Source organism: Pogoniulus pusillus, chromosome 32, assembly GCF_015220805.1.
Source record: "Pogoniulus pusillus isolate bPogPus1 chromosome 32, bPogPus1.pri, whole genome shotgun sequence".
Lineage (NCBI taxonomy): Eukaryota > Metazoa > Chordata > Aves > Piciformes > Lybiidae > Pogoniulus > Pogoniulus pusillus.
Genome location: NC_087295.1, coordinates 6,454,281 through 6,480,695, shown reverse-complemented (window position 1 = coordinate 6,480,695; position 26,415 = coordinate 6,454,281). Strand labels below are relative to the sequence as shown.

The window sequence follows — 26,415 nt, the reverse complement described above, 5'->3', positions numbered from 1 at the left end:
GGCTAGCTTGGACAAGGCCTTCAGCATGCTTCCCTGTTCTAGTGGGAGGCATCCTTGCCTATGGCAGGGAGTTGGAACTAGATGATCTTCGAGGTCCCTTCCAACCTAAACCATTCTATGATTCTATGTCTAACTTTTACCAAGGCTGCCTCTGATAAAAGATGCAAAATGCTGTAAAAAAGATGCTTCTAAAATAAGACCAGCATAACATTATTAGCCAAAGACTTCTTATTCCCCACAGTGTGAGAAAAATCACTGTCTCGCATGCCAAGGACTCGGAAGCCTGCAACACTTACGGAGTCTGGTTCCTATAGTGACTGTTATAGCAACTGTTAGCATCCACACTGTCTCTTCAGATAATATTGAAACAGTTCAGAAAAATCTCCTTCCAGAGACTGTTGTAGGATGAGTGGAGTATTTATTATCATCTGTACATCTATAATATGGTGATACTAATCAGAGGTAGAGTCAGGAGCACGGCCAAAGAAAGATTTGCTGAGATCTGAATGCAAAGGTTATGTTGCCTCCATACCCTGCTCTTTGTGTTGTTGGAAAACAACAACCAAACAGATGTGGAACACAGCCTTACAAATACACAGAAGAGTAACTAGCCACAGCTAAAGGACAGGCTCTTCAGACAGGCTATTTACATGTAGTACTGCTTTCTCTAATTCCTTTATTTCCAGGAAAGAGAACTTGGAGGAGGGAAGGAACACAACTCTGCTGCAGTAGTCCATGTCCCATGGATGCTATTCAGGAGCAAATTTCATACAAAAGAATCACTAGAGTTCATTCTGTGAGTGAGCTCTGCAGTCTCCTCATCAGTGCCACTTGCCCACCTAAGGCTTGATTTAAGGGGGGTCGGAGTGTGGGGATTCAACCTGTTTGCTGACTGAAGTCAGCAGCAGGACAGCCCTCCAGGGAAAAAAGGCCAGTGCCAAGCACTGCCTGCCTTCATGTAGATCTGTGAAGCCAGAGAGGGACAAATAATGAAGCTGGAACTGAAAGGCACCTTTCAGATCAAATTATTCCCTGTGGTGGGACTGGTATTGTGTGCCAGAATGTAAATACAGCTTCAATGTGTCAGCAGGCTAATGACCAAGAGAGAGGTGTTAATGTGAAGCCATGGTGCTGGAGGAAAAAGGTAAAAACCCCAAATCTATATTTGACTTTAATAAGAAGAATTGTAATTAACTATATATGGCTAAGTCTTTAAATATAGAGCATGTATACTGCTTAATTTCAAATGTTTATTAAACATTTCCTCCAGAGTAGGCTTTTGACAGGGCTTGGCACCACATTTTTGTCATGAAAACGTTTTTTTTTCCTCTTGCCATGTATTTTCCACTGTGTTCCTTACTTTCCCTGTCTTGTGATTCTGACAGGTTGCTCTCTTCTCTGTGACCCACATCCAAATAGCTGCAAGACCTACAAAAACTACCCTGATAATGTAGCTAGATGTTTTTCTGCCCATGACATGCTGAACCTGAACTGAAAGCATAGTGCCAAGCTGTCATTTATAAGAGGATAGTTAATATTCGAGTCCTCTGCACCTGAAACCACTTAACTTCTCATGGTGGTTTCCCACAGGTGTCATTCTGGCATTGAATGTGGCTCCATACATTCTGCCTTCCAAAGTCCACAGCTACAGTTCGATTTCAGCTCCCTACGGCTTAATTTGAATAATAATTTCGCACTCTAATCTGCCACCGGCATGACAAAAGGGTGCACTTGTGATGGGAATGCCTTTCATCTTCCATGCCTGGGCTGCGAATGGTGAGTTTCCTCCACACGCTGCCGTTTGTAGAGCTCTGCGAGATGAAAGGTGCAGTGTTACTCGGAAGCAGCTGATGTCTATATTGTAATTATTGGTGCAATGGAAAGGGCTGCAAGACACCTGCTGATTTTTTTTTACCACTATTGTGAAATGGTCCCTTCTTGTTTCAGTGCTTTGCATGAGTGATGAGTGCTCAGAATTGCAGAAATGTGTGGTAAGGAGCCATGCTGCTGGTGAGTCGGAAGAGATGCAGGTTTCTTCTTTTTCTGACCGACACTGTCAGCAAACAGGGATTGTCCCCTGGCAGAAGTGGTGCTGAAGCAGCACGGGTCATACTTAGCTTCTCCCTTCCCCTTAGACATGTGGGAGACAAAAATCACCACTCCTCTGGAAGTATTCTTCTAATAGTGGCTGATCATCCCTGCTAATCAAAAGTGAAACTGAAGTGCAACCTCACTGTAAAATAACACCAGATAAATAATAACACATAAGGAGAAAACAAGCAGGGTAACTGGTAGCAAATGGGGCTTTGCTTTTAACCATTATGTATTTCAGACTAAGCTGTCAGCAACGCTGAAAGAAATTTGCTTTAAAACAAATCTTAATGGAAAATCTTCTCCTAAGAGAGATTAATGGCAAATGTTGTAAGCAGCAGGCAGGGGGTATGAAGAGATCAGCCTGATTGTTTGCTGGTAGTTACTGTCCAAAATCTAGCTGATGGAGAGCAGTATGTGCACTGATAAACTGGCCAGTGAAAAAGCCATTTGATGGCTGTGTCCAAGGCCATTACATGGGGCAAAACTAGCACAGGTCATCTGGTGGAGGAGAAAAAGAGGGGCTGTATGACTGAGAACAGACCACATATCTTCCAGCTCCTCATGCTTCAGCATGAACAAGTTGTTTGGGTAGGTGGTGAGGGACCTGCTATTGTTGTATCAGACAATATTTGTCCCCAAAGTGGGGACAAAAAGGCATGGGAAAGTGTTCTCCCTCTCCTAGTAGCCCGTATGCACTGGCCTACTCTGCTGGTGGTACGTGCCACCTTGGTCATCCTTTGGTGAAGAAAATACATAAGTAATCAAAGCTCAGCTCACCTCTTGTCATGATTATTTTATTAAAATGGCATGATCCATTTTAAATCATCTGCCAAACTGGCCAGGAGGACAAACTCTGAAGATATGAAATATTGCTTCAAAGAATTTGGGAGCACTGTGCATGCTGGGATTTTGTTTTGATCTTTCACCAGCCTCACAGCATCATAAGAACTATCTGCAGTGTTCAGACAAAATAGTTTCCTTAGTTGCTATGATGTGTTTTCTTTGAGTTTCTGCTTTTGCCTTTTAAAAGGTGCTTATGTGAAAGTTGGTCATCATTTCTTACTAAGCAGCGTTAGTACTGCAGCTGGTATGTTAAATCTTCTACCTGATACCACAGCAAAATGTACCATGTAGGTCTGGGACTGGGAGGCTGGCAGCAACACACGGTCTCACTGGACTTACTAGGGGTATTTTCTTTTGGCAGGTACAAGAACTTCTGGCTTGGGTTTTGTACCAACCTGAAAAATCAGTGAGAAGTGTTACAGCCATTTGACAGCTTCCTATGGGAGAATATAGGTGCAGGCTCAGAGCCTGGAGCTGGGGTGTTTTGGTTTGTGTTGCTTTGCCACGTTTGTCACTGGGTTTCTGTTCTCTGGATCAGAGAGCTCCATGCTCAGCCCAATAGCAGAAACAAATGCTAGGAGTGAATCTGGTGCCACAGTACCTGGGGACATGGAGTTTACTAACCTTGAGTGACTGGTGCTGAGTGCTCCTGGATTTTAGGGTGATTGAATCATAGAATTATTAAGTTGGAAAAGACCTCTAAGATCATCAGGTTCAACCACCAACCTGACACCAACATGCCCACTAAACCACATCCCCATGTGCCATGTCTACATGTGTTTTTGACACCTCCAGGGATGGTGGCTCCACCACCTCCCTGGGCAGCCTGTTCTGACCACTCTTTCAGGAAATAATTTTTTCCTGTTTTCCAATCTAAATCTCCTCTGGTGCCACTTGAGGCCATTTCCTCTCATCCTGTTAGCCTCTCTCTTCCTGATACAGGCCAGGATGCTGTTTGCCTTCTCAGCCACTTGGCCACCTGAGCACACTGCTGGCTCATGTTCAGACAGGGTTGGACTTGATGATCTATGAGGTCTCTTCCAACCCTGATGATACTGTGACACTGTGATACTGTGACACTGATACTGTGACAGCTGTCCATCAACACCCCCAGGTCTTTTTCTGCTGGAGAGCTCTACAGCCACTCTGGCCCAAGCCTGTAGCCTTGCCTGGGGTTGGTGTGACCCAAGTGCAGGATTTGGCACTTGACCTTGTTAAACCTGACCTTAGTGCATCAATCCAGCCTGTCCAGATCCCTCTGCAGGGCCTTTCTACCTTTGTGCAGATCAACACTCCCACTTGGCTTTGGTGTGATCTGCGAATTTAGTGAGAGAGCTCTGGAATGCCAAGGGAGGAGGAAGAGTTTTGTTGTGGCTGCCCTCTAGTTTTGACTGCAATTTGTAATTTCAGGAATAAGATCACAAACCTACACCAGCCTGGAGCCAGTTTATTGCTGCTGGCTGTTACACCAAGAGGATGAGAGCAGTGTCATGGCAAGTCAAGGTGTGCATTCACATGTGGTGAGTCCAGCACAGCCACGGGCCGTGCCAACAAGCCCAGCTTGTCCTCAGCTCAGGGTGCAGGTCTGTGAACGGCAGCACCCAGCTGCTCTGCCTGTGATGCTGCAGCCCCAGAACCAGCCAGAAAGGCATCCAGAGAGCCTGGAAAGTAGGCAAATGTAACCTGGTAGAAATGAAGGGGGCTTATCCCGCTCTGGACATGGCCATCTGCTACTGCAGCACTGGTGGCTTCTGGAAACGTTCGTTCACACACTCACACCGTTACCTCTCGCTGCTCTTTATTACCTAGAGCAATGGCCTGGCCTGCAGGGGCCAAGGCTGTCGCCCCCTCCCCGGGGCCCCTGTGGCTCACCTGAGGCAGCGGCGGCCCCGCCCCCTCCCCCCCGCCGTGCCTTTAAGGCCCTCCTCCTCCCCCCCCGCCGCCTCGTGCTGCCTCCCTCCGCCTCTCCCTGCCGCGCCGCTGCCGCTCGCCGCCGGGCTCTGCCTCGCCCGCCTGTCCCCCCAGCCCTTCCCGTCCCCGCTGGCAGCCATGGCTGATATGAAGACCGGCATCTTCGCCAAAAACGTCCAGAAGCGCCTCAACCGTGCCCAGGAGAAGGTGCGCTGCAGCGGCGGGGGGCGGCGGTGCCTTGGGGAAGGGCGGGCGGGAGGCGGACAGGGGCGGCGGCGGCGGCGGTGTGCAGGGTCGCGGGCGGCCCCGCTCGCGGCCCGCGGCTGCGAGGTTCCCGCTCCCCGTCCGCTGGGGTGCGGAACCGCCGCCGTGGGAGGGGGGTGGGCGACCGGCCGAACACGTTATTATGTAACCGGCCCATTTACGGGTGCCAGCTGCCCCCCGCTCCGCCGTGCCGCTGGCCGTGGCGCACCGGCCGCGGATCGCTCCCCTCTGGTGCCGCGGTGGGGGATGCGGGCGGCCCCGGGTGTTCCCCTGCCGCAGGCCAGAGCGAGCCGCCGCCGCCTCGTCGCCCTTCGGGAGCAGCCGGGCTCCCTGCGGGGCAGGCCGGGTGGCTGCGGCCCTGGCGCGGCGGGGTGGCCCGAGCCGCGGCTGGAGAGGAGGGCTCGGCTCGGCTCGGCTCCCCGCCCGCCGCCAGCCCGCCTAAGAGGATTGCGTTTCCTTTAATATCCGCGCCGGCTCATCCCCGGCTGCAGCCATCCTGCGTGCTGCGCTCTGTGACAGAAAAACCCGCTCGGGGTGACAGAAACCTGCGGGGGCCGAAGCAAGGGGGTGCTGGCGGGGGCCGGCGCCTCCGTTATTCGCTGCTTCAGGTCTGGGGAGCTCGCCCAAGTGTCGTGAGGCCGGTCAGCATGTGCAGATGGTGATGTTTGTGGCGTGGAAGTCTGCGTACCGGCTCTTGCGTTCCCGTAGCCTGAACCTGAGCAAGCGCAAAGCCGAGGGGTATTGCCAGCGGGCAGGACGAGGGCCGTGTTGGCCGCTGTTTGGTTTTGTCCGGCTTCACGAACGGGAGCCGATAGCTGTACATCTGCTTGGTGTCCCGGAGCAGGACCACAGACAGCGGCATTAAACCGCTGAAGCAGAAGGGCGTTTGTGTGGGGCTATATATAGCGCCCGTCAGCTACTAGTGCGGTTTGTTACAAAGCTGTTCTCAGCAGGAATTCGGAAGCGCAGTGGTCAGCAAACGTTGCAAGTCATCTCTTTTGCGGGCTAATAAAGCCTGTGTACCCCTCGAGCATACATCCTGTGTTGTTACATGCCCTGTGTAATAGGCCTCTGGAGAATTGCAAGAGATGATTTTTTGAGCACAGCTTCTCGTACTTCACTGCCTAGAAAACCCCAATTCATTTTTGCCACACGTGCAACTCAAAGGAAATAAAAATTGCAATGATTAAGATGTAGGAAAGTCACATATGCAATCGTGTCATAATTTAAGAATATGATAGGTGAGGCTGTCACGGGCAGGTGATGGATTTTCCCTTTCAAATACTTTTGTATTGCTCACAAGGTCATAAAATACTACAATTGTCAATTCCAAAGACATGACACTTCCATTCCTGCAGGCTTGGACTGCAGCTGGTTTTGAGCAAAACACAGTATATACTCTTTAATGCTTTGAAGAGAGCCTGTGACTTTATGGTGTGAGTAGAGCTGGGTCAGTAATTGGAGTAGAAGCCTAAAAATACTGCTTGTTTCCTTGTGCCTTGATCAGTGCTATTACAGTTAACTGTGTAGTGAAGCACCGATGTAAGTCTTACAGATCACACGTACTTCTTCGTGGTGTTCACATGTGGGAGGTCTTGTTTACAGAAGCATGTGGGCATACCAGAGAGCACACCTTAATCTGAGTACCCGAGGTCCTGATGTCCTGGCAAAGACTGCTCGTGCACCAGCTCCAGGGTAGCTGCCTCAATACCCGAAGCGTGTTTTGGTGGGGGTGATGTTGTGCTCTGGAGGCTGAGCTGCTCTGTTTTTGCTTTGATGATCAGCTACATGGGCAAAGGCTGTCTGGTTTGATCTGCATGTAGTACAGTACATCTGGAAATTCTGGCCTTATTGTAGCGTCTGTGTTGGTTGTTTCTTATGTCGGTGAGTCTAAACATTGCTTGTTTTCAGGGATTGAAAGCTCTTAGTGATCTGATGTAGAGTAGGTCATAGTACCTTGTAGCTCTGTATCCCAGCTTCCCTCTTCATGGCATGCATATTGTATGAGCTCTGCACATCTGTTCTCTCATGCCTGCAATTCTGGTTGGCTTTGAGTTTCTTTGTGGTTATACAGCATAAAAATCTTATATCGTTTTGCTAAAACTTTGCCTTAAAGAATAAAATCAATGCTCCCAAATTGGAGTGATATAAAATGATGAGATTTTGTTTCTCTGCTTTGGGTACTCGATGACAGCAATGAAATTGTATCTAGGAGTGAACAGAATGGCATCATAACAGTGGCTTAAAGAGGTTTTAAATACATTCCAAGTTGCTTTGCCTTGTTACTTATGTTGAATTTGGGCACCTTCGGTTTACTTAATGTGTCCATATGGTCAATTGCATTTACACAGCATTTATAGATATAGGGTGTATTGAGGTCTTAAAAACATAAACCTTCCATCTGTGGAAAGTATTTTTTCTAATGATGCTGTCATCTTCAGTTCTCCAGGGTCTAGGAGATTTTTTTGTTGTGTGGTGTAGGCAGTGCATGTGCCCATATATGTCTGTCTTGGCATTATAAAGGAAGATAGTAAGAAATCACACACTCAATCCTGAATTGAAGTGCTAATGAGGGGAAGGTGGCAGTTGTCCAATATGGGCTGGACTAGGCTGGTACTCAAAATATAATATTAAACAGCTCAGAATAACAATTGATCACTTCATTTTTCACATCATCCGTGGTACTTCTGGTGCTAGCACCTGTGCTCTGACACCCTGATTTTGAATCAATTATTATCTGAGCATTTAAGTTATGCTGCTTTTCACTGCATTTCTTCAGTTGCTTCTCCCAAAGTTCAGGAAGCATGGATGGGCTGAGCTTGCAGCATCTGCTGGGAGCTGACAACAGTCAGCTGAACAACTTGGATTAAAGTTTGAAAAGGCTTAGAGCAATTTAGGAGCCTACATCCCAGCCATAGATGTAAACAAAACACTGATACATTCCATGTCTATTTATACTGAAACCTGGTGTTTTGGTAATCAAGACTGGCTGAGTCAGTTCTGAGGACAAGATTACTTGGATGAGGAGGATGAGTTTGTGTTCCTAGGTTCCTCTGGAAACTTGAATTGAAATTGCTAACCAAATTTGTAACACCAGTTATCTCCCTATCCTCTCGTTTGTAAGCCAGCATCTCTTAAGTGCATAGACTAGAATAGTTCAGCTGGAAGGGACCAGCAACCATCTAGTCAAACTGCCTGACCACTTCAGGGCTGACTAGAAGCTCAAACATGATATGAAGGGCATGGGCCACATAAATGCCTCTTAAACACTGGCAGGTTTGGGGCATTGACCATATTGCATCTTCCTGGGTTTAACCACCCTCTCAGGAAAAGAAGTGTTTGCTTATGTCAAGTTCAAACCCCATCCTGACACTTTTGAGCCATTCCCATGTGTCCTGGCACTGAGTAACAGAAAGATCAGCATCTCCCTTTTCCCACTTCCCTGCCTCAGGATGCTGGAGGTAACACTGAGGTCACTCCTCACCCTCCTTCTCTGCAGAGTAGATAAACCCTATGTTCTCAGCCACTCCTCAGAGGACATGCCTAACAGCCCCTATTCTAGCTTTGGTGCCTTTCTTGGGATGCTTTCAAGGACCTTCATACCCTTTTAAAGTGCCCTCTTGGCTGCCAGGGCACACACTGCCAACTCCTGTGGAGCCTCCTGTCAACTGTCACCTTCAAGTTCTTTTCTGCAGAGCTGCTCTCCACCACTGCTGCCCCAGCTTAGACTTGTGCCTGGCTTTACTCTGTCCCAGGTGCAGAATCTGGCATTTGTTTGTGTTGAGTTTCATGCCCCTGATGACTGCCCAAAGCTCCAATCTATCCAGATCTTTTTGCAAGGCCTCCTGTCCCTTGAGAGAGTCAACAGCACCTGCCAGTTTGGTATCAATGGCAAAGGTGCCCACCAGGTGTTCAACTCCTGCCCCCAGATTTAAGCCGTAAGGAACAGCTCTGGGACATGGTTGCCATGCAGATGAGCCTACAATCCCCTTTTAGTCCTGCTGCTCAGCCAGCTGACACAGTGAGGCTCTTTACAACGTCAGTGTCCGCAGGCAGAAGAGTGCTGTTCCCACAGCTGTGGCCCACCAGCTCGGAGGACCAGGTGGACTAAGGCAGCCTCGTCATGGGTGCTGGCTGCCCGTGGCCGGCAAGGTTGGTTTCTGTCATGGCCTGAGAGCAGATGAACAGTGCTAGGTTTGTCCCTGCGAGCTGAGCAGCAGAGGCCACAGCAGTAAAGCCCAGCAGGGAGCCCAGTGAATGAACTACCAAGGGCAGGGAGAAGCCCCCCTGGGTCTCCTGCCCTAGGGGATACTTTGAGGCCAGCAGCCCAGAGGCTTCCTCTGCAGTCCGCTGGGCAGAGGTGCGGAGCAGTGGCGGTGGGGCCGTGCGTGGGGCCCTGTCACGCCGATGTCACAGAGCTGTCACCTGGCAACGGCACTCACAATGGCCTGGGACGCTATAAAGGGAGCATCCTGCTGTGTCTGCTGCCACACCTGGCCCAGACGCCCAGGACCTCCCAGAGGAAAGCTTCAAGGAGCTGGAGGAATTACTTGGTGAGGGCGGAGAGAGGAAGACCACAGCTGGAGCAGGCTTGTGCAGATGAGAGCAGCCACCAATTCCTGGAGGTGCCTGAGGCTTGTTCAGCTGGACAGCAATAGCAAGATCAAGAGAATGTGTTCTTCAGGAGCCCTGCAGAGGCAATTGCAGCAGCAGCAGTAAGAAATGGGATGTAGAGGTGTTGCCAGGGGTCCCGGTGCTTTGGAGCACCCAAAGGTGTCCTGCCAAGCACGGGAAAGATTCTTGTCCTCAAGGTCTATCAGGCCAGGGACATTTAGCCACTCTGTGGAGCCCCTGAGATAATGGCTCCAGATTGAGGGAGGGCAGGGCTTGGGCATCTCCCGGGAGGCACGGCAAGCCTGTGGGAGGAGGCAGCAGGGCGTGCTCAGCTGCTCAGGGAGTAGCCGATCGCCAGCTTTGGGGTCAGGAAGGAATTTTTCTCCCCGGGGCAGATTGGCACTGGTCCCCGGGGGGTTTTTGCCTTCCTCTGCAGCACTGAGCATGACCACTTGGCAGGGCACCTCCGCTCCCTTTCGGCTGGGTTACTGCCCGCTGCCCATGCACCAGGAAGATGCCCTGCAGCTAGGGGAGGAGGAAGGCTTTTTTTCCCTCACACGGCACTATTGAGTGTCGCCGGGGGTTTTTTGCCTTCCTCTGTAGCACTGAGCACAGCTCCTTGCCCAGGCCTCTTTTGGGCCATTTTGGCCAGGTGTCTGCTGCTTGTGCTACACAAGTGTGGCCCTCGGGCTGCATAGGCAGGGACAGAAAGTTTTCAAGAGTCGCAGGATTTGAGTCTTTCTCCGTAGCATTGAGCACAGCCCCTTGTCAGGGCTGCTTCAGGCTACGTTCTTGCTGCTGCTCTGGCACCTCTCCTATCAAATCTAAACAGCCAAAGAAATCTTAATGAGTTAAAGAAGGAAATCTCTCCTATTCAGTCTAATCCACCAAAAAGCATCTAACCAGTTAAAGAAAGAAATCCCTCCTGTAAAATCTAACCAGCCAAGGAGAAAAAACTAACCAGCCAAAGAGACACAGAGAGATCTAACCAGCCAAAAGAAAGAAATCTCCCCTATAAAATCTAGCAAGCCAAAGAAATCTCTCCTATCAAATCTAATCAGCCAAAGAAATCTCTCAAGATGAAGGAATCTCTCCTGTCAAATCCAACCAACCAAAGAAATATCTCCTGTCAAATCTCTCCAGCCAAAGAAATCTCTCCTGTCAAATCTAAACCAACCAAGGGAATCTATTCTGTCAGATTTAACCACCCAAGGAAATCAAACCAGCCAAAGAAAGAAATCTCTTTTATAAAATATAGCAAGGCATAGAAGGAAATCTTTCTTATGAAATCTAACCAGCCAGAGAGAAATCTAACCATCCAAAGAGAGAAATCTCCTATCAATTCTAACCAGGCAAAGATAGAGAGCAATCTAGCCAGCCAGAGAAATCTTTCCTATAAATCTAAACAGCCAGAGAAAAATCTCTCCTATAAAATCTAAACCACCAAAGAAAGAAATCTAAACAGCCAAATCAATCTAGTAAGCCATGGAAAGAAATCTTTTCTATCAAATCTAACCAGCCAAAGAAGCCTCTCCTGGAAAATCAAAGCAGCCAAAGAAATCACGCCAGGCAAAGAAAGAAATCTCTCGTACAAAATCTAGCAGGCCATAGAAAGAAATCATTCCCATAAAATCTAACCAGCCAGAGAGAGAAGTCTCTCCTGTCTAATCCAACCAACCAAAGAAACCTCTCATTTCAAATCTAACAATTAAAAAAAAAAAAATTCTCTCCTATCAAATCTCTCCAGCCAAGGTAATCTCTCCTATCAAATCTAACCAGCCAAAGAAATCTCTCCTATCAAATCTAACCAGCCAAAGAAATCTCTCCTATCAAATCTAACCAGCCAAAGAAATCTCTCCTATCAAATCTAACCAGCCAAGGTAATCTCTCCTATCAAATTAACCAGCCAAAGAAATCTCTCCTATCAAATCTAACCAGCCAAGGTAATCTCTCCTATCAAATCTAACCAGCCAAGGTAATCTCTCCCATCAAATCTAACCAGCCAAAGAAATTCTTCCTATCAAATCTAACCAGCCAAAGAAATTCTTCCCATCAAATCTAACCAGCCAAAGAAATTCTTCCTATCAAATCTAACCAGCCAAAGAAATTCTTCCTATCAAATCTAACCAGCCAAGGTAATCTCTCCTATCAAATCTAACCAGCCAAAGAAATCTCTCCCATCAAATATAACCAGCCAAGGTAATCTCTCCCATCAAATCTAACCAGCCAAGGTAATCTCTCCTATCAAATCTAACCAGCCAAAGAAATCTCTCCCATCAAATCTAACCAGCCAAGGTAATCTCTCCTATCAAATCTAACCAGCCAAAGAAATCTCTCCCATCAAATCTAACCAGCCAAGGTAATCTCTCCCATCAAATCTAACCAGCCAAAGAAATCTCTCCCATCAAATCTAACCAGCCAAAGAAATCTCTCCCATCAAGTCTAACCAGCCAAGGTAATCTCTCCCATCAAGTCTAACCAGCCAAGGTAATCTCTCCCATCAAGTCTAACCAGCCAAGGTAATCTCTCCCATCAAGTCTAACCAGCCAAGGTAATCTCTCCTATCAAGTCTAACCAGCCAAAGAAATCTCTCCTATCAAATCCAACCAGCCAAAGAAATCTCTCCTATCAAATCTAACCAGCCAAAGAAATCTCTCCTATCAAATCTAACCAGCCAAAGAAATTCTTCCTATCAAATCTAACCAGCCAAGGTAATCTCTCCCATCAAATCTCTCCAGCCAAGGTAATCTCTCCTATCAAATCTCTCGAGCCAAAGAATTTTCTCAAAGCAAAGAAATCTCTCCTACCAAATGCAACCAGCCAAGGTAATCTCTCCTACCAAATGCAACCAGCCAAGGTAATCTCTCCTGTCAAATGTAACCAGCCAAGGTAATCTCTCCTACCAAATGCAACCAGCCAAGGTAATCTCTCCTGTCAAATGTAACCAGCCAAGGTAATCTCTCCTGTCAAATGTAACCAGCCAAGGTAATCTCTCCTGCCAAATGTAACCAGCCAAGGTAATCTCTCCTGCCAAATGTAACCAGCCAAGGTAAACTCTCCTGCCCAATGTAAATAAATATTAAAAACCTTAAAAAAATGAACAAAAAAAAAAATCTAACAGCCCCCTAATTCACCCAAAACCCAGAAAGTCAGGAAAAAAATAACCAACCTAGGAAATCTAACAAAAAAAAAAAAAAATCTAACTGATCCACACAATCTAACCTAAAAAAATCTACCCTACCTTAAAAATCTAACAGCCTAAAATAAAAATCTAACATAATAAACCTAACATGAAAAATCTACCAAAAAAATCTAACCAAATCTAACCAAAACCTAAAAACAAACCTCACAAAAAGCATCTAACCAGCATTAAAAACTCAACAAGCATAAAATATTGAAGATAAAAACTAAGAAGCGGAAAAAATCTGACCCAAAAAAATCTGACAAACCTTAAATATCAGAGAAGTCTAATGAAAAACCTGACCAACCTAAAAAATCTAACCAAAAAAACCCTAATGACAAACGTTAAGAACCTGGCACACAAAATCTAGCATACTGAGTCAATAAAATGAACCTCTGCTTGCAACTGTATCCTTTGTGTGTTGTGTCCTTTCGGGTGTTTGTGGCGCTGGAACGTCCCTGGCGTTTCAGACAAGAGCAGGCTCATGGCTCCAGAGTGAACACAGAGAGAGTGCAGTGCTGCTGTGTGATGCTGAGTTCTGCACAAGCTCTGACACAGGGCTGAGGGCTCCATCCTGGAGAGCACTGCTCCATCCAGGAGACAGAAGGCACACCTACAGCGTGGCTCAGGCAGGGACTGGAGGCCCCATGCTGAGCTGAGATGTGTCCTTTGGGCCCTTGGCAGTGGAGGGTGTAGATAGGGCTAACCAGAGGAGCTTGGTTGCAGCCATTAAGGCCTGGAACACAAACCCTATGAGGAGAGGCTGAGGGAGCTGGGGTTGTTTAGCCTGGAGAAGTGGAGGCTCAGGGGTGACCCCATTGCTGTCTACAACTACCTGAAGGGAGGCTGTAGCCAAGTAGGGGGTGGCCTCTTCTCCCAGGCAACCAGCAATAGAACAAGGGGACACAGTCTCAAGCTGTGCCGGGGGAAGTCTAGGCTGGATGTTAGGAGGAAGTTTTTGCCAGAGAGAGTGATTGGCATTGGAATGGGCTGCCCAGGGAGGTGGTGGAGTCTCCATCCCTGGAGGTCTTCAAGAGAAGACTGGATGAGGCACTTAGTGCTATGGTCTAGTTGACTGGATGGGGCTGGGTGCTAGGTTGGACTGGATGATCTTGGAGGTCTCTTCCAACCTGGTTGCTTCTATGATTCTATGACCACCTCAAAACCTCAACAAAAGCAAACTTGCATTGCTTATCTGCTCTCCTTGAGACATTTGTGGAGACTAAGTGTTGGGCCAGATGAACTTTCCCTCTATAGCAGTAATTCTGTTCTCAGGCTCTTATGGTTTAGCATGTTTGCCCTCAGGCACAGCTCAGGCAGTTCTAAACACAACTACAAGGTGCAAATAAGCTCCATGCAGAAATGAATACACTTTGGCTTTCATCTCACTGGCCAACATTTTCTGTGGAGGAACAGTGAAGAAAACTGCTCAGTTTCTCTCATGTCAGGATATTTCAGTGGGGGTAAATTGCAGAGAAAATCAGGGTGAGTAGGAGGTGAAGGTCAGCTTGGAAGTGAGAGCAGCATGCCTATTCCTGCCCTGCCTACAGCAGCTCAGCATGGCTGGCCAAGCTGTGAGGAGTCCCCTTTCACTGACTTGCAAGTGTGAGTTGACAGATTTCCTTAGTTTGGGAGAAAATGGAAATAAAAGGTGAGAGATATCTTGTAACACTTTATTGTGGTTGCCCATATGAGTATGGCAACAGCTCCTTGAACTCACTTGGAAACAGCAGAGGGATTTTTTCACCTGCCTAAAAGCATGCACAGTAGGATTTGCTCCCATCTAAAACCTCTGATCAGGCAGCACTTTATGCCTCCTGTACTAGTCCTTCCATTCACCTTGGACTGTGGAGTCAGGAGAGAAAGGGTAGCAGATGTCTCTGGTGCTTCAACGTGGGGAATGTTTTCCCTAGGGAACTGTTTGGTTTAGTTCATTGGGCTCTGCTGTAAACTCAGCTGCTTTGACCCTCCAAAGTGTTTGAAGTGCTGGATTGCTCCTCTCTGAATGTTCTGCAGCATCAGTGCTATGCATGACTAAGCTTTTGCTGCTCTCAAATGCAAGATCTTTTTAGTTCTTGAGCTGCTTAGTAGTTATTCAGTCAGGAGTTGCTGAAATCATAAACCAATGACCAACTTGGGAAATAATTGTGCCGCTTTGTCTTGTTGTGTCTCTGCTAATTGATCTGGTTTTCAAGGTAAGGTAAGACATGGGACTGTGGCAAAGGCACACATAAGGCTTTGCTGGAGTGTCCATTTGTGGTATGAGAAAGCTAACGCAGGATGTTGGTTGTTCCTCCTTCTGGCTGCTTTGCCTTTCTGTCTCTCAGTAATTATTCTTCATTACCTGTAGGACAGGGACATCTGTGAGACTCTGCAGAACTAGGGATTGGTGTGGACAAGCACTCGGTGAAATTCTGTTTGGATATTTTCTACAAAGGTTGGTGGGGCAATGGGAGAGGAGTTCAGCAGCCTTTCTGTGGGTGGGGAGACAGTGAGGTCAGGGGCTGGACCACAATTGAAGTCTCTGGTCTCCCAGTGCCCTGTTCTCAGTTGTTTCAGTTGTGTTGCCTTCTTCTTGCCACTTCTTTTTCTGACCAAAAGCCTCCTGCTTGCTCCCAGATAAGATAACCTACCTTGTTCTCCTTGTCTCTCTAGCAGATTGATTCCTTTGGTGTCTCCTAGTCTTGCTTGGAGTCACTTGCACCCCATTTTTTGCACCGTCAAGACTGCTAAATCTGTGCTTTACAGTGATAGAGGCCAGTGCTTCAGTGAGAACTACAAATCAGTATTTTTTGTTAGGCAGAAGAGGAGAGGATGGCCTGCCAAAGTCTTAGGCTGTCACTAAAACAACCATTTGAAGAATAATTTCTACTTTACATTAGAAAATTATGCCCAATAGGTTTTCTTCATGAACATTTAACAGAATGCCATCTTTGTAGTGTGCACACTTCTGCACAATGAGACTTAAAGGAAACTGCTAATCCATCTCTTCTCAGGTTTCAGTTTGAAAACCACTCAAAGGATGGGCTAATGTTTTATCTTTAACAAATAGGGGCTTGAGAAAATTGCCTAAAGAAGACAGAGAATCTGAATTTTCTTTCTTGTCTGTGACCATTGGTAAGCTTTTGCTTCTGTCCTTACAGAAGTGTAATGGCTTGGTGGTTGTCGCTGGGCGAGGTGATGGTCTGCAGTGCCATGGGAACAGTTATTTCTGCTGACGATTCAGGCTTTGTCTCAGCAAAGCCCAGTTAGTGACCCACATGCCCAAAGCTTAATACACATTAAGCACAAAGTAGATGCCACGCTGCATGCAGAGAAGAAGCTTGATTGAATCAAGGCAATCCATTTTCTGTGCAGCATAATCAGCCTTTGAGATCTGAGAATGGCATTGATTTTTCACATAGAATGCTGCATACATTAGGTTTAGATTCAGGAACTTGTTTTAAAGGCTTATTTGCATGCAGGGCATGGAGAGGAATAAATATAAATGTGCTGCTCTTATTAAACCTGTACAGATCTCTGTGTGGACACTGTTGCTTGTATTTAAACAAGGCTTCCAGCTGTTCAGCCTATCATTGCCACTTAAATCTCTGTTGGTTTATGTGGGTGTTCTCTTTTCACACTGGTGTAGCCACTCTCTGCAGACTGGATGAGCTTTCCAAATACATCTGATGTTCCAAATGCATCTGATATGAGCATTTTTTTTTTCAGAATAAAAGTGTCAGTAACTTTAAGGAAGGACAAGTTTTAGTCCTGAAAAATCATAAGGAATGTTTAATGAGGCTAATCAGAGAGGAAAGAATCGACTTGATTGCCTCATGTTTTTCAGATGTGTACTAACCACATTCTAACCACAGGGGAAACAGAAGTGCTAGGATCAAAGGCAGAACAAAGGACAAGAAAAATTCATGGGTGTACTCAGGCCTGAAGAGAGGCAGGAGCACATCTCAGCCCAGAAGTAGCTTGCTCTGATACAGGCTTAGGGCATATGTCCTCATGGCTGTCCTTTCTCAGGGTTTAGGAAAAGCTTAGGGAGAAAAGTGCACAGCAGTAGCTGAAGGGAACCCTGGGTGCAGGCCATGGCTAGCTGCTGCAACCACGGCACAGTCACTGGGGCACCACCCTCAGGAAGCCCTGGAGGAGTGGGTTTATTATATGTGAAGCAGCAAGTGGAAAACAACTACAATAGAATGAGGTTAATATCCAGGTGAGAAGGTGGCTGGCCAAAGTCCAGAAGCAAGCTGGACATTTGGAGATGAAATAAGAATTTGGAACAGAGAATTTGGATTTCAAAAAATGTGGAAGTGTAACAGTGCAGGGAAATGCCTTTGACACTAAAAAATACTAGAGCTCTCCCTCTATATTCTCAAATAGCTCCTGAATTAGTTAGTAATGAACTGATTATAGTCCTTATGATGTGACAGTCTCACAAACTGCCAGAATGTAGCTTTCTTCATAGCACATCTCTAAACACTGTCCTACTTAATTCTCAGCAAAAATGTGTGGGCAGAGCTAGTATTAGAACAGTTGTATCCTCCTTCATACTTGTTCATCTCCCCTCTTCCTTCTTTGTTCCTCTCTTCTCCCATCATCCTTTCCTTGATGCTTTCTCACTTTTTGTGCATCTAACCAAACTTGTTGCAGGCTTAACCACCAAAGCCACTTAGAAAATTGTTTGACCTCTGTTGTCCATCTGGTTACTTGATAGGTGAGCTCAGCTGCAGACTTCAGAGATGACTGCGTGTTTAATAGTCACTACGGCGCCTCTGAACATTGCAGACTTTCAAAGAGTAGTGAATGTTCATTTTGGTTTATTTGTGTCCTGTTGTGCATGAGAGGAGGGCAGATGGTGCTGCTGGAACAGGGCTATTCCCTCGGGGGCTGCAGGGTTGACCATGGTCCTCCTCATGATGTGGGATGCTGGGAATAAAGTGACAGCACCCCATCTAGGCAGTGCTGAGAATCTGGGGGAATACTGAAGGACAGGGAAGGTGAAACAGAGCAAAGTTGCCTGGCAATTAAGACAGCAGTGCACAGAGTGTAAATGTGCAAGCTGAAGGAATCTGAATGGGTTAGATATGTAAGCTTTGTTTTTATGGGGACCTCCATCTGAGTCCTCAGGCACTTCACCTAACTGGTCACCTCTGGGTTTTGCCCAGGAGTGCTGTCACTCCAGATTCAGCTGAGTCAAGGGGCTGTGCATATCTCAGGGCTTTTGGACTTATTTCTGCCTTGTGGTCTTGTTCTGAACTGCCCTGCTATGAAATCCATGGTTCCAGAGTCTGAAAAGTGTATTTTGGAGAAAGCAAACCTCACTGATACTTTTCAGAGCTGAAGAAGGTTTTATTCTCAACACCATCCTGGCATCATGTTTTCCTGGAGCACTAATCCAAGAACGTGTTTGTTACAAGCCTAGTGCCAGCATCTTTTGTGCAGTTTCATATTAGGGTGAAAATAAATGGGAGTTCAGAAGTTGGCTTAGAATCTGATTTGGTAGCCAAGCTGAGAAACAAATCAGGAAGAGACTGAAGCAACTGTTAGCTGATGAACACACATCCCATTGGAATGGCATTGATTCTTTAGTGAGTCACATCTCCAAGAGTTATGACATAGCAGTATGGCAGAACAGGGAGGAACACACTCTGTGAAATACAGTTCAGATGTGGTCTGACAAATATTTTGGATCAAGGACACATGTTTGCAAACTGCAGGGTGAATGTAGGTTTGAGTGCACTGTGCTTCAACTCAGGTTGCACCATTCAGTTCTGGCTTCTATAGTGAGGAGTGACTTCTGTAGGCAGTGTTTAGCTGGGCTTGATTTACGAAGTTTATTTCAAAGGAGGCACTGGGTAATGTTGAGCTTCACAGAGCACGTTTCTCAAGCATCTATTTTTCTAAGCAATAAATAGTTTTTCCCCCTCTAGTATCCAATTTCCAGTTTGAGTCAAAGCATTTCTAGCAATGTTTGCTAATGCACCCTACCAAAAGCTTACCATGAAGTGCAATGTTTAATAATGGTGTTGGGTTTCTCAGTGGGATCTGTTATCAGAAAGGTTTGTGGGTTTGAGTCATAGAATGGTCTGGGTTGTAAGAGACCCCCTCTGCAGTAAGCAGGGGCAACCTCAACTAGATCAGGCTGCCCAGAACCCTCTCAAGACTCTCTTTGAATATCTGCAGCCATTGGGCCTCAACCACCACCCTGGGCGACCTGTTCCAGTGTTCCACCATCCTCATAGTAAAGAACCTGTTCCTAATATCCACTCTGAATCTGCTCTTCTCTAGTTTGAAACTATTGCCTCTCGTCCTGTCACTGCAGGCCTTTGTAAACAGTCTCTCTCCAGCCTTCTTGCAGCTGCCTTCAGGTACTGGAAGGCTGCTGTTAGGTCTCCCCAGAGACTCCTCTTCTCCAGGCTGAATGACCCCACCTCCTTCATCCCATCATAGTAGCAGAGGTGCTTCAACCCACTGATCATTTGAATTAGTAACAATAAACCTGGCCCAGGCTTTTCCTTCCTCTGACCTAAAAAAGGATATATTTTTTTCCACATTTCTTTAGGCAGAAAGGTTCCTTACTTTGTGTGAAAACAGCTGCCAATCAAGAACATTTTATTGCACATTAATACATCTTAGAAGGTTTGCACATTTAATGGATCAGGGGAAAAAAGGCGGTGAAAAGTCATTCTCAGATGCAGAGCATTTGCTATTCCTCATCTCTCAAACTTAGAGTATTTTCAGTTCTGCTTCAGGAAAGGTGTTATCATTACTTGCTGATTAAAATACTCACCTCTGGTGGATTGTGATTGATTTCTGTCTTTTTCAGAACAGAGGACTGGGAGTTCAAATATAGGCAAAAATCAACGCTGAAGTGTCTGACATAAAAGGTCTTTAAAGTTGTGCTAGAGATGATGGCAAATATTAAGGTTAGCACTCCAGTGGAAAATATGAGATGTTAATTGTATCTGCTGTAGAATATCAAACCCAGTTACACTTTGTATTTTGTGAACTTGAGCTATAGTAAAGAGCATAATAATTTCAAAACAAGGAAAACAAGGAGTTGCTTGCTAATCCTGGGTGTGTGAGTGGGCACTGTTGTTTGGTCCATAGAATCTGCAGTAGCTAATTGTGCCAGAGACAGGAGAAAATGCCTGTTCTCCCATCTGCTATCTGACTGATCCTTTAGTCTCTCATGAGCATTGAGCATAGGAGTGAGAGAGCTCTTCTTTGCTCACCCCACCCCCCCAAAAAAAGAAAAGGCAGTGTTTGATTTGTATGGAATCAGTCAGGAGAATGGTCTCTCATGAGTGTAGGCGTGAGAGAGCTCTTCTTTCCTCACCCCACCCCCCAAAAAAAGAAAAGGCAGTGGTTGATTTGTATGGAATCAATCAGGAGAATGGTCTTTCATCAACATGAGCGTGCCTGTGATTCATATCCATAGCCAGAGGGATTTTACTCTATCAGTAATCTTATGGCAGCACAGTGGACTGTGCAGATTACTCCCATGTGCATGCAGCAGGAGGAAACATGCAAAAATAGTGTCAACCAGCTCTCCACCTAGGCTCCATTTATTCCCTTTGCTTTTTGCTTTTGTAATGTTTTGAGCTGTTTGAATACAAAAACTCATCTTGAATTGAATTGTGTGGGAGTTTAGTTGGAATGAAAGAGTTCAGATCAGAGGCACATGCTAAGAAGCACTGATTACAGCCATCCTACTGTTTAGGATTTGTGCCTATTACAAAGTGTGATGACCTTGATAGCAGATCACTACAGTAGCTAACCATACAAGATTTGATTTGGCCCATGCTCATTTTGTTCACAGCAGGACGAGGCTCTGGGTTAAATATAATCTGTTTCATTTTGCTAGCACAAGACATAATGCTACCTGTTTGCTCTCTCCTGGCTCTGCATGGATCTGGTTTTAGGTTGCAGTTGGTTGCATAGCATTCTGCAAATCACACCTGTGCTTTAGAGGGGTAGTGGTGTGTACACACATACTCTGAGGCAATAACAATTTTTCCTTTGAGAATGTCAAAAGATGCTTGCAATGCCAGCAGCAAAACTGTCATGAGATGATGAAAAAGTCCTGATTGCCCTTCTGATTTACTAATACTGTGAGGTCTGCAGCTAATCAGACCTGTTTCATAGTATTTGAGTAAACTTGCACAGCTACTACACACAGCTCAGGGGAGATGCCTGACTCTGACACGTGCTAATGTTTTGCAAGGGTGCACACAGGGCTCACTTGCTCAAGCCTTTTGCTCGCTTCCCCTGCCCTGAACACCCACACAAGAATACGGAAGGCTTAATAGATCAGTCTGGGGCTGTCTGTCATTGGTTTTAACCTTGCCAGTTTTTCCTTGCACATTGGTACCAATCAGTTGATGATACTTGGAATGTTCTTGCAGTTTGATTGCACACTTCCTGTTGTCACTGCCTTATTTCATCTGTTTGACTTGAGGCCTGGCTGAAGGCATGCAGTGGCTAGAGCCAAACAATTGCTGGCCTAAATGGTAGTCCTCCTTTCCTTCCTCTCATCTTTTTTCCCCCTCCATTCCCATTCCTGACTCTTCCTCTTGCTTCCAGTCAAACCAGCAACTGATCCCTCATTTAAGTTTGAATTCAGAATTGGGTTTGAGGATTGTGCTGCTTGAGAAGTAAACAAAGCTAGTTTTTTGGGCAAGAGCTGTCTGTGATTCCAGCAGCATTGGGTGAAATAAAAAAACCCACCACAAAACAGAAAAGAGTGGGAGGGATACAAAAAGCAGGGCATCCAAATTAGAATTTTTTAGTTGATGCTTCACTGTGATTCCAGGTACTGAGACCCTGAGAAGCTTTTACAGTCCCTGCCCAACCCCCACCCATGGCTGTCTATGGGCCCAGTACCTCATTGTAGCCTCCTAGCTCATGATGTGGGCATGCTCACCCTGCTCCTGGACACCAGAAACTCCTGCACGAGTGGGAGCACTGCCTGAGCTGAAACAGAGCAAACTCTGAGCAAAGGCTCTGGAGATGGGTTTAGCCCTAATGAGTGGCTAACACTACTTGCATTATTTTTAGCTTACCAGTGTGGGCTCTGGACCATCTCTTCATTTTCTTCTTTGTTGCTGAGGGATTTACAATTAATGCAATTACAGTAGCACTTGGTACTTGGCAGGCTGCACTTTACAGATTGCATACAACTTCAGCCATCTAAGGACATTCTCCATACAGAGGATTTTAGTTGCTATCAATACACTTATAGCCTCTTCCAGAGAAGCTTTCTCTGGAAGGAGCTGATTTTAAGACTGGATGTTAAGAAAAAAAAAAACAAAAACCCTTCATGGAAAGAGCAGTCAGGCATTGGAATGGGCTGCCCAGGTTGGTGGTTGAGTCACCAACCCTGGATGTGTTTAAAAGTCATTTGGATGTGGTGCTTGGGGATATGGTTTAGAGTGCACATTGTGGAGTAGGGATATTAGTTGGACTTGGTGATCCTGAGTGTCTTTTCCAACCTGCATGTTTCTGTGATTCTTAGGAGGGAGCTGGTGTTGTTTAGCCTGGAGAAGAGGAGGCTCATTGCTGTCTACAACTGCCTGAAGGGAGGTTGTTGTAGCCAGGTGGGGATTGGTCTCTTCTCCCAGGCAAGCAGCAACGGAACAAGAGGACACAGACTCAAGTTGTGCCAGGGGAGATATAAGCTGGGTGTTAGGAGGAAGTTCTTCACAGAAAGAGTGATTGGCATTGGAATGGGCTGCCCAGGGAGGTGGTGGAGTCGCCGTGCCTGGAAGTGTTCAAGACTGGATGAAGCACTTATTGCCATGGCCTAGTTGATTGGGTAGGGCTGGGTGCTGGGTTGGACTGGGTGATCTTGGAGGTCTCTTCCAACCTGGTTGATTCTAAGATTCTATGATTATGAAGAATGAACCTGAGGCAGCAAAATTCATGTCCCTCTATTTCCTTTTTGTGGGTCCTGAGCATGGCTGTAGTAAGATGTGCTTTGTTTCAAATCCACTTGGAGTAATGAGCCAAAACACTAAATAACTAACTATACTATTAATCCTTGCTCATATCTGATTGCTTAAAACTTAACCCTAAACTGAAGGGTTTGTCTCAACCACTACCTTAAGGCTCACAATACATGTGTCTTTCAGAGGACCTTGCTGCCTGAGCAAATGTGTGCCAAGGGCAGTAGTAGGCTTATGCTTCTCCCTCCACCATTCTCCATTGCCAGAAAGTACATCTTCATGTTTAATAGGCCTTGAAATGAGTTTTTTGTTAATTCATTTTTTTTTAGTATGCTTATGTTTGGATTGTTAATATATTCATGCTTTGGCAGCATATTTTGCTCTTGATTCTATTATGTTCCCTCTACTTTATTTTTCCTGACAAAACAGATAGCCTAAAGCAGGGGATAGACCTCAGATGTTCTTTACCTAATAATCTTTTGCTAACTAATTTTGCAGGCAACATGTACTCTTGGTCAGTGTTTAACATGCTGTTAATATAGTGAGTGCCAAAATGCAGGCCAACTCTAAATCCACTGGAAAAGCTCTCTTCTGCTGCAGCCTAGAGATTTAGACATCTGCTTTATGTACCCTGCAGCATTCTTTCACCTCTTAGGATGTTTAAAGTAATATTTATCCATTATTTCTGAAACTGTTCCAAAGATTTGTGAACTGCTTGGGTGTTTTGTAGTATTCATGTATTTACATGCAATAGTTTTGTCCCTTTAATCAAAGCATAAAGTAGAATGTAGCATTTATTTTCTTTTTCCTGCACAGGTAATATTTATCTTCTAAGTTTTTTTTCTCCCGCATAGGTGATACTATCTTCTATTTTTTTTTTTCATCTCCAGCCTCAAAGTACAAGGGAAAAGAGAGTGAGACAAGGCCCTCAAGGCTAGCTCAGGAAACAATGTTTCAAATCTATTTTAGCTCTTCTGCTGAGTGATGCTATCAGTTGTTCTCTGAAGTTCCATATGAAAAACTCAGGTCGAGTCCAGTGACAGTCAAAAAATAGCTCTGATATTGTGTGCTTGCATGCATTTTTCATTAGGGTCATTGTTATTCTCTATGGACAGAGCAAAAGAGGCAACAGAGAGCTGGTTAACCTTACACAGCCCAGGTAATAATAAGCTAGTGTCAGTAGTTCTGCACTTAGAGTGGTAGAATGTCAGGACATATTTAGGTCTTGCCAGCTTCAAAAAGACTTTCATCTTTATCACTTCTCTAACTTTTGTAGCCCTGAGTGGGTTTTTGTTTAGTGTTCCATAGGTCATCTTTTCATAGAATCAACCAAGTTGGAAGAGACCTCCAAGATCATCCAGTCCAACCTAGCACCCAGCCCTATCCAGTCAATTAGACCATGGCACTAAGTGCCCCATCCAGGCTCTGCTTGAACACCTCCTGGGACGGTGCCTCCACCACCTCCCTGGGCAGCCCATTCCAATGCCAATCACTCTCTCTGACAACAACTTCCTCCTAACATCCAGCCTAGACCTCCCCTTTATTTGGGCTGTTAGAAACTCCAGGTGTTACTTTTGATTACATTTGCCAATGGCAGTGCAATGACAAGGTAATTTGAGCATTCCACAAGCAATTCCTCTGGTATGAATTGTGAGGACCACAAATGCAATGTATTACGGGTGGTAGAAATTTCCCTGTTAAAACTCTTTTCTAAATTGAGAACAGCATGAATTTCAACTGAAAAGTGCCCCTTAGTGTGTAAAATAATGGGTGTAATTTGTTTATCATGGATTTTCATCTTGTTCTGAAATTATTGTCATTATACTTTTAATTCTCAGAAAAATCAGTGAGATGAGCTCATCTTCTTGCCATTCTGTGAAGCCTTTCTTCAGAAAGCCAGAGTCTCCAGCAGAAAATCTAGCCAGCTCACTTTTTAAACTTTCATTAACCAACTCATTTTCCATTGAGTTCCATAAATTAAAGGACTCTGGCAGCTCAGCTGGCATTAAAGAAGAATACCATCTGTTTGCAAAGCTAACTAAACTATTGTTTTTCCCTATCACCATTAGAGATTGAAAGGCACCTCCAGAGATCATCAAGTCCAACCTCCTTGCCAAGCAGGATCCCCTAGGGTAGTTTGCTCAAGAACACATCCAGGCTGGTTTTGAAATTCTCCAGAGGAGACTACTCCACAACCTCTCTGGGCAGCCTGTTGCAGTGGTCATGGAATTTCTTAGGCTGCGTTGGATTTACTTGTGTTTTATAGAACAAGCCTGACCAGCATTTGTCAGTGCTGGTGTGAATATGTGTGCCCTGTTTCAGTGCAGGAGCATGGGAAAATGATGAAGGGAGGTTGCAGCCAGGTGGGGATTGGTCTCTTCTCCCAGGCAACCAGCAACAGAACAAGGAGACATAGTCTCAAGTTGTGCCAGGGGAGGTATAGGCTGGATATTAAGAGGAAGTTGTTGCCAGAGAGAGTGATTGGCATTGGAATGGGCTGCCCAGGGAGGTGGTGGAGGCACCGTGCCTGGAGGTCTTCAAGAGAAGACTGGATGAGGCACTTAGTGCTATAGTCTAGTTGACTGGATGGGGCTGGGTGCTAGGTTGGACTGGATGATCACGGAGGTCTTTTCTAACCCAGTTGGTTCTATGATTCTAGGATGTCTTTACATCTATTACTTCTTACAGTTCTGAGATAGAAATTAATCTTTATCTGTTTGGTGGGAGAAGTCAAAAGGCGCTCAGGATAATTGAACTCTATGTCTTTTGACAGTGTATGCTATCTAGTTTAGAGGACTGAACCTTTTTTAATGGCCTGCCAAGATGGATCAAGCTCTTGTATAGGAAGGTAGAACAGAGTCACTTTCAAAGTGAATATTATTAAAGACTTGAGCCCACTAAGTACTATTAAGAGTAAGTTGTCTGAAAATACTGCAAAAGGCAGGCAAAGCAGAGAGAAGCAAAATAACATCAGTAGGGTAGATCTAACCACTTAGGGAGTTTCAGGCTCAGTAGCATTCCATCATAATCCCAAAGATGAAAACCTTGTACAAGTGACTCTGCATATTTAGGTATTTATATAGAGACAAAGGAGTAAAATCAAATTGTGCATTAATTAATGCCTAATGGTGTGTGGCATGGTAATGACAAAGCCTGAAGAAGTGCATGTTCCTCAGGCAGGTGGAATCAAAGTTTCTAATGCATGTGGAAACTTAAAAGTTTTGTGGTGAAGTTGTTGGAAATGTGGAGTCACCAGAAATACTGAAGCCTGTTTTCCAGTGGGTTTGTGTCTCTTTTGGCTGAAGAGAGCTTAATGTTCATTCAGCTCATGGGAATTCAGATTGTCATTTATTTGAGAGCATATAGCGAGGCTTAGACAGACTGGACAGCTGTGCACAGAGGAACCTAAGGAGGTCCCTAATAAGTGCAGAGTCCTGCGTCTGGGAAGGAGTGACAAACTGCACCAGTGCAAGTTGGGAGGTGATCTGCTGGAAATCAGCCCTGTGGAGAAGGACCTGGGAGTCCTGGTGGACAAGAAGCTACTCATGGGACAGCAATGTTCCCTTG

The 26,415-nt window shown here is 45.7% G+C and overlaps 1 protein-coding gene across 4 annotated transcripts in view; it reads left to right on the top strand.

Annotated features, from left to right (window-relative positions):
• The first annotated feature begins 4,885 nt into the window (after positions 1 to 4,885).
• AMPH (amphiphysin) overlaps positions 4,886 to 26,415 on the top strand; it is a 115,399-nt gene continuing 93,869 nt past the window's right edge. For all 4 annotated transcript variants that reach the window (XM_064169966.1, XM_064169965.1, XM_064169964.1 and 1 more), the window contains exon 1: positions 4,886 to 5,055. In XM_064169966.1, coding sequence (XP_064026036.1) covers positions 4,987 to 5,055 — 69 coding nt within the window. In that variant the 5' untranslated portion in view covers positions 4,886 to 4,986. The remainder of the gene's footprint in view (positions 5,056 to 26,415) is intronic.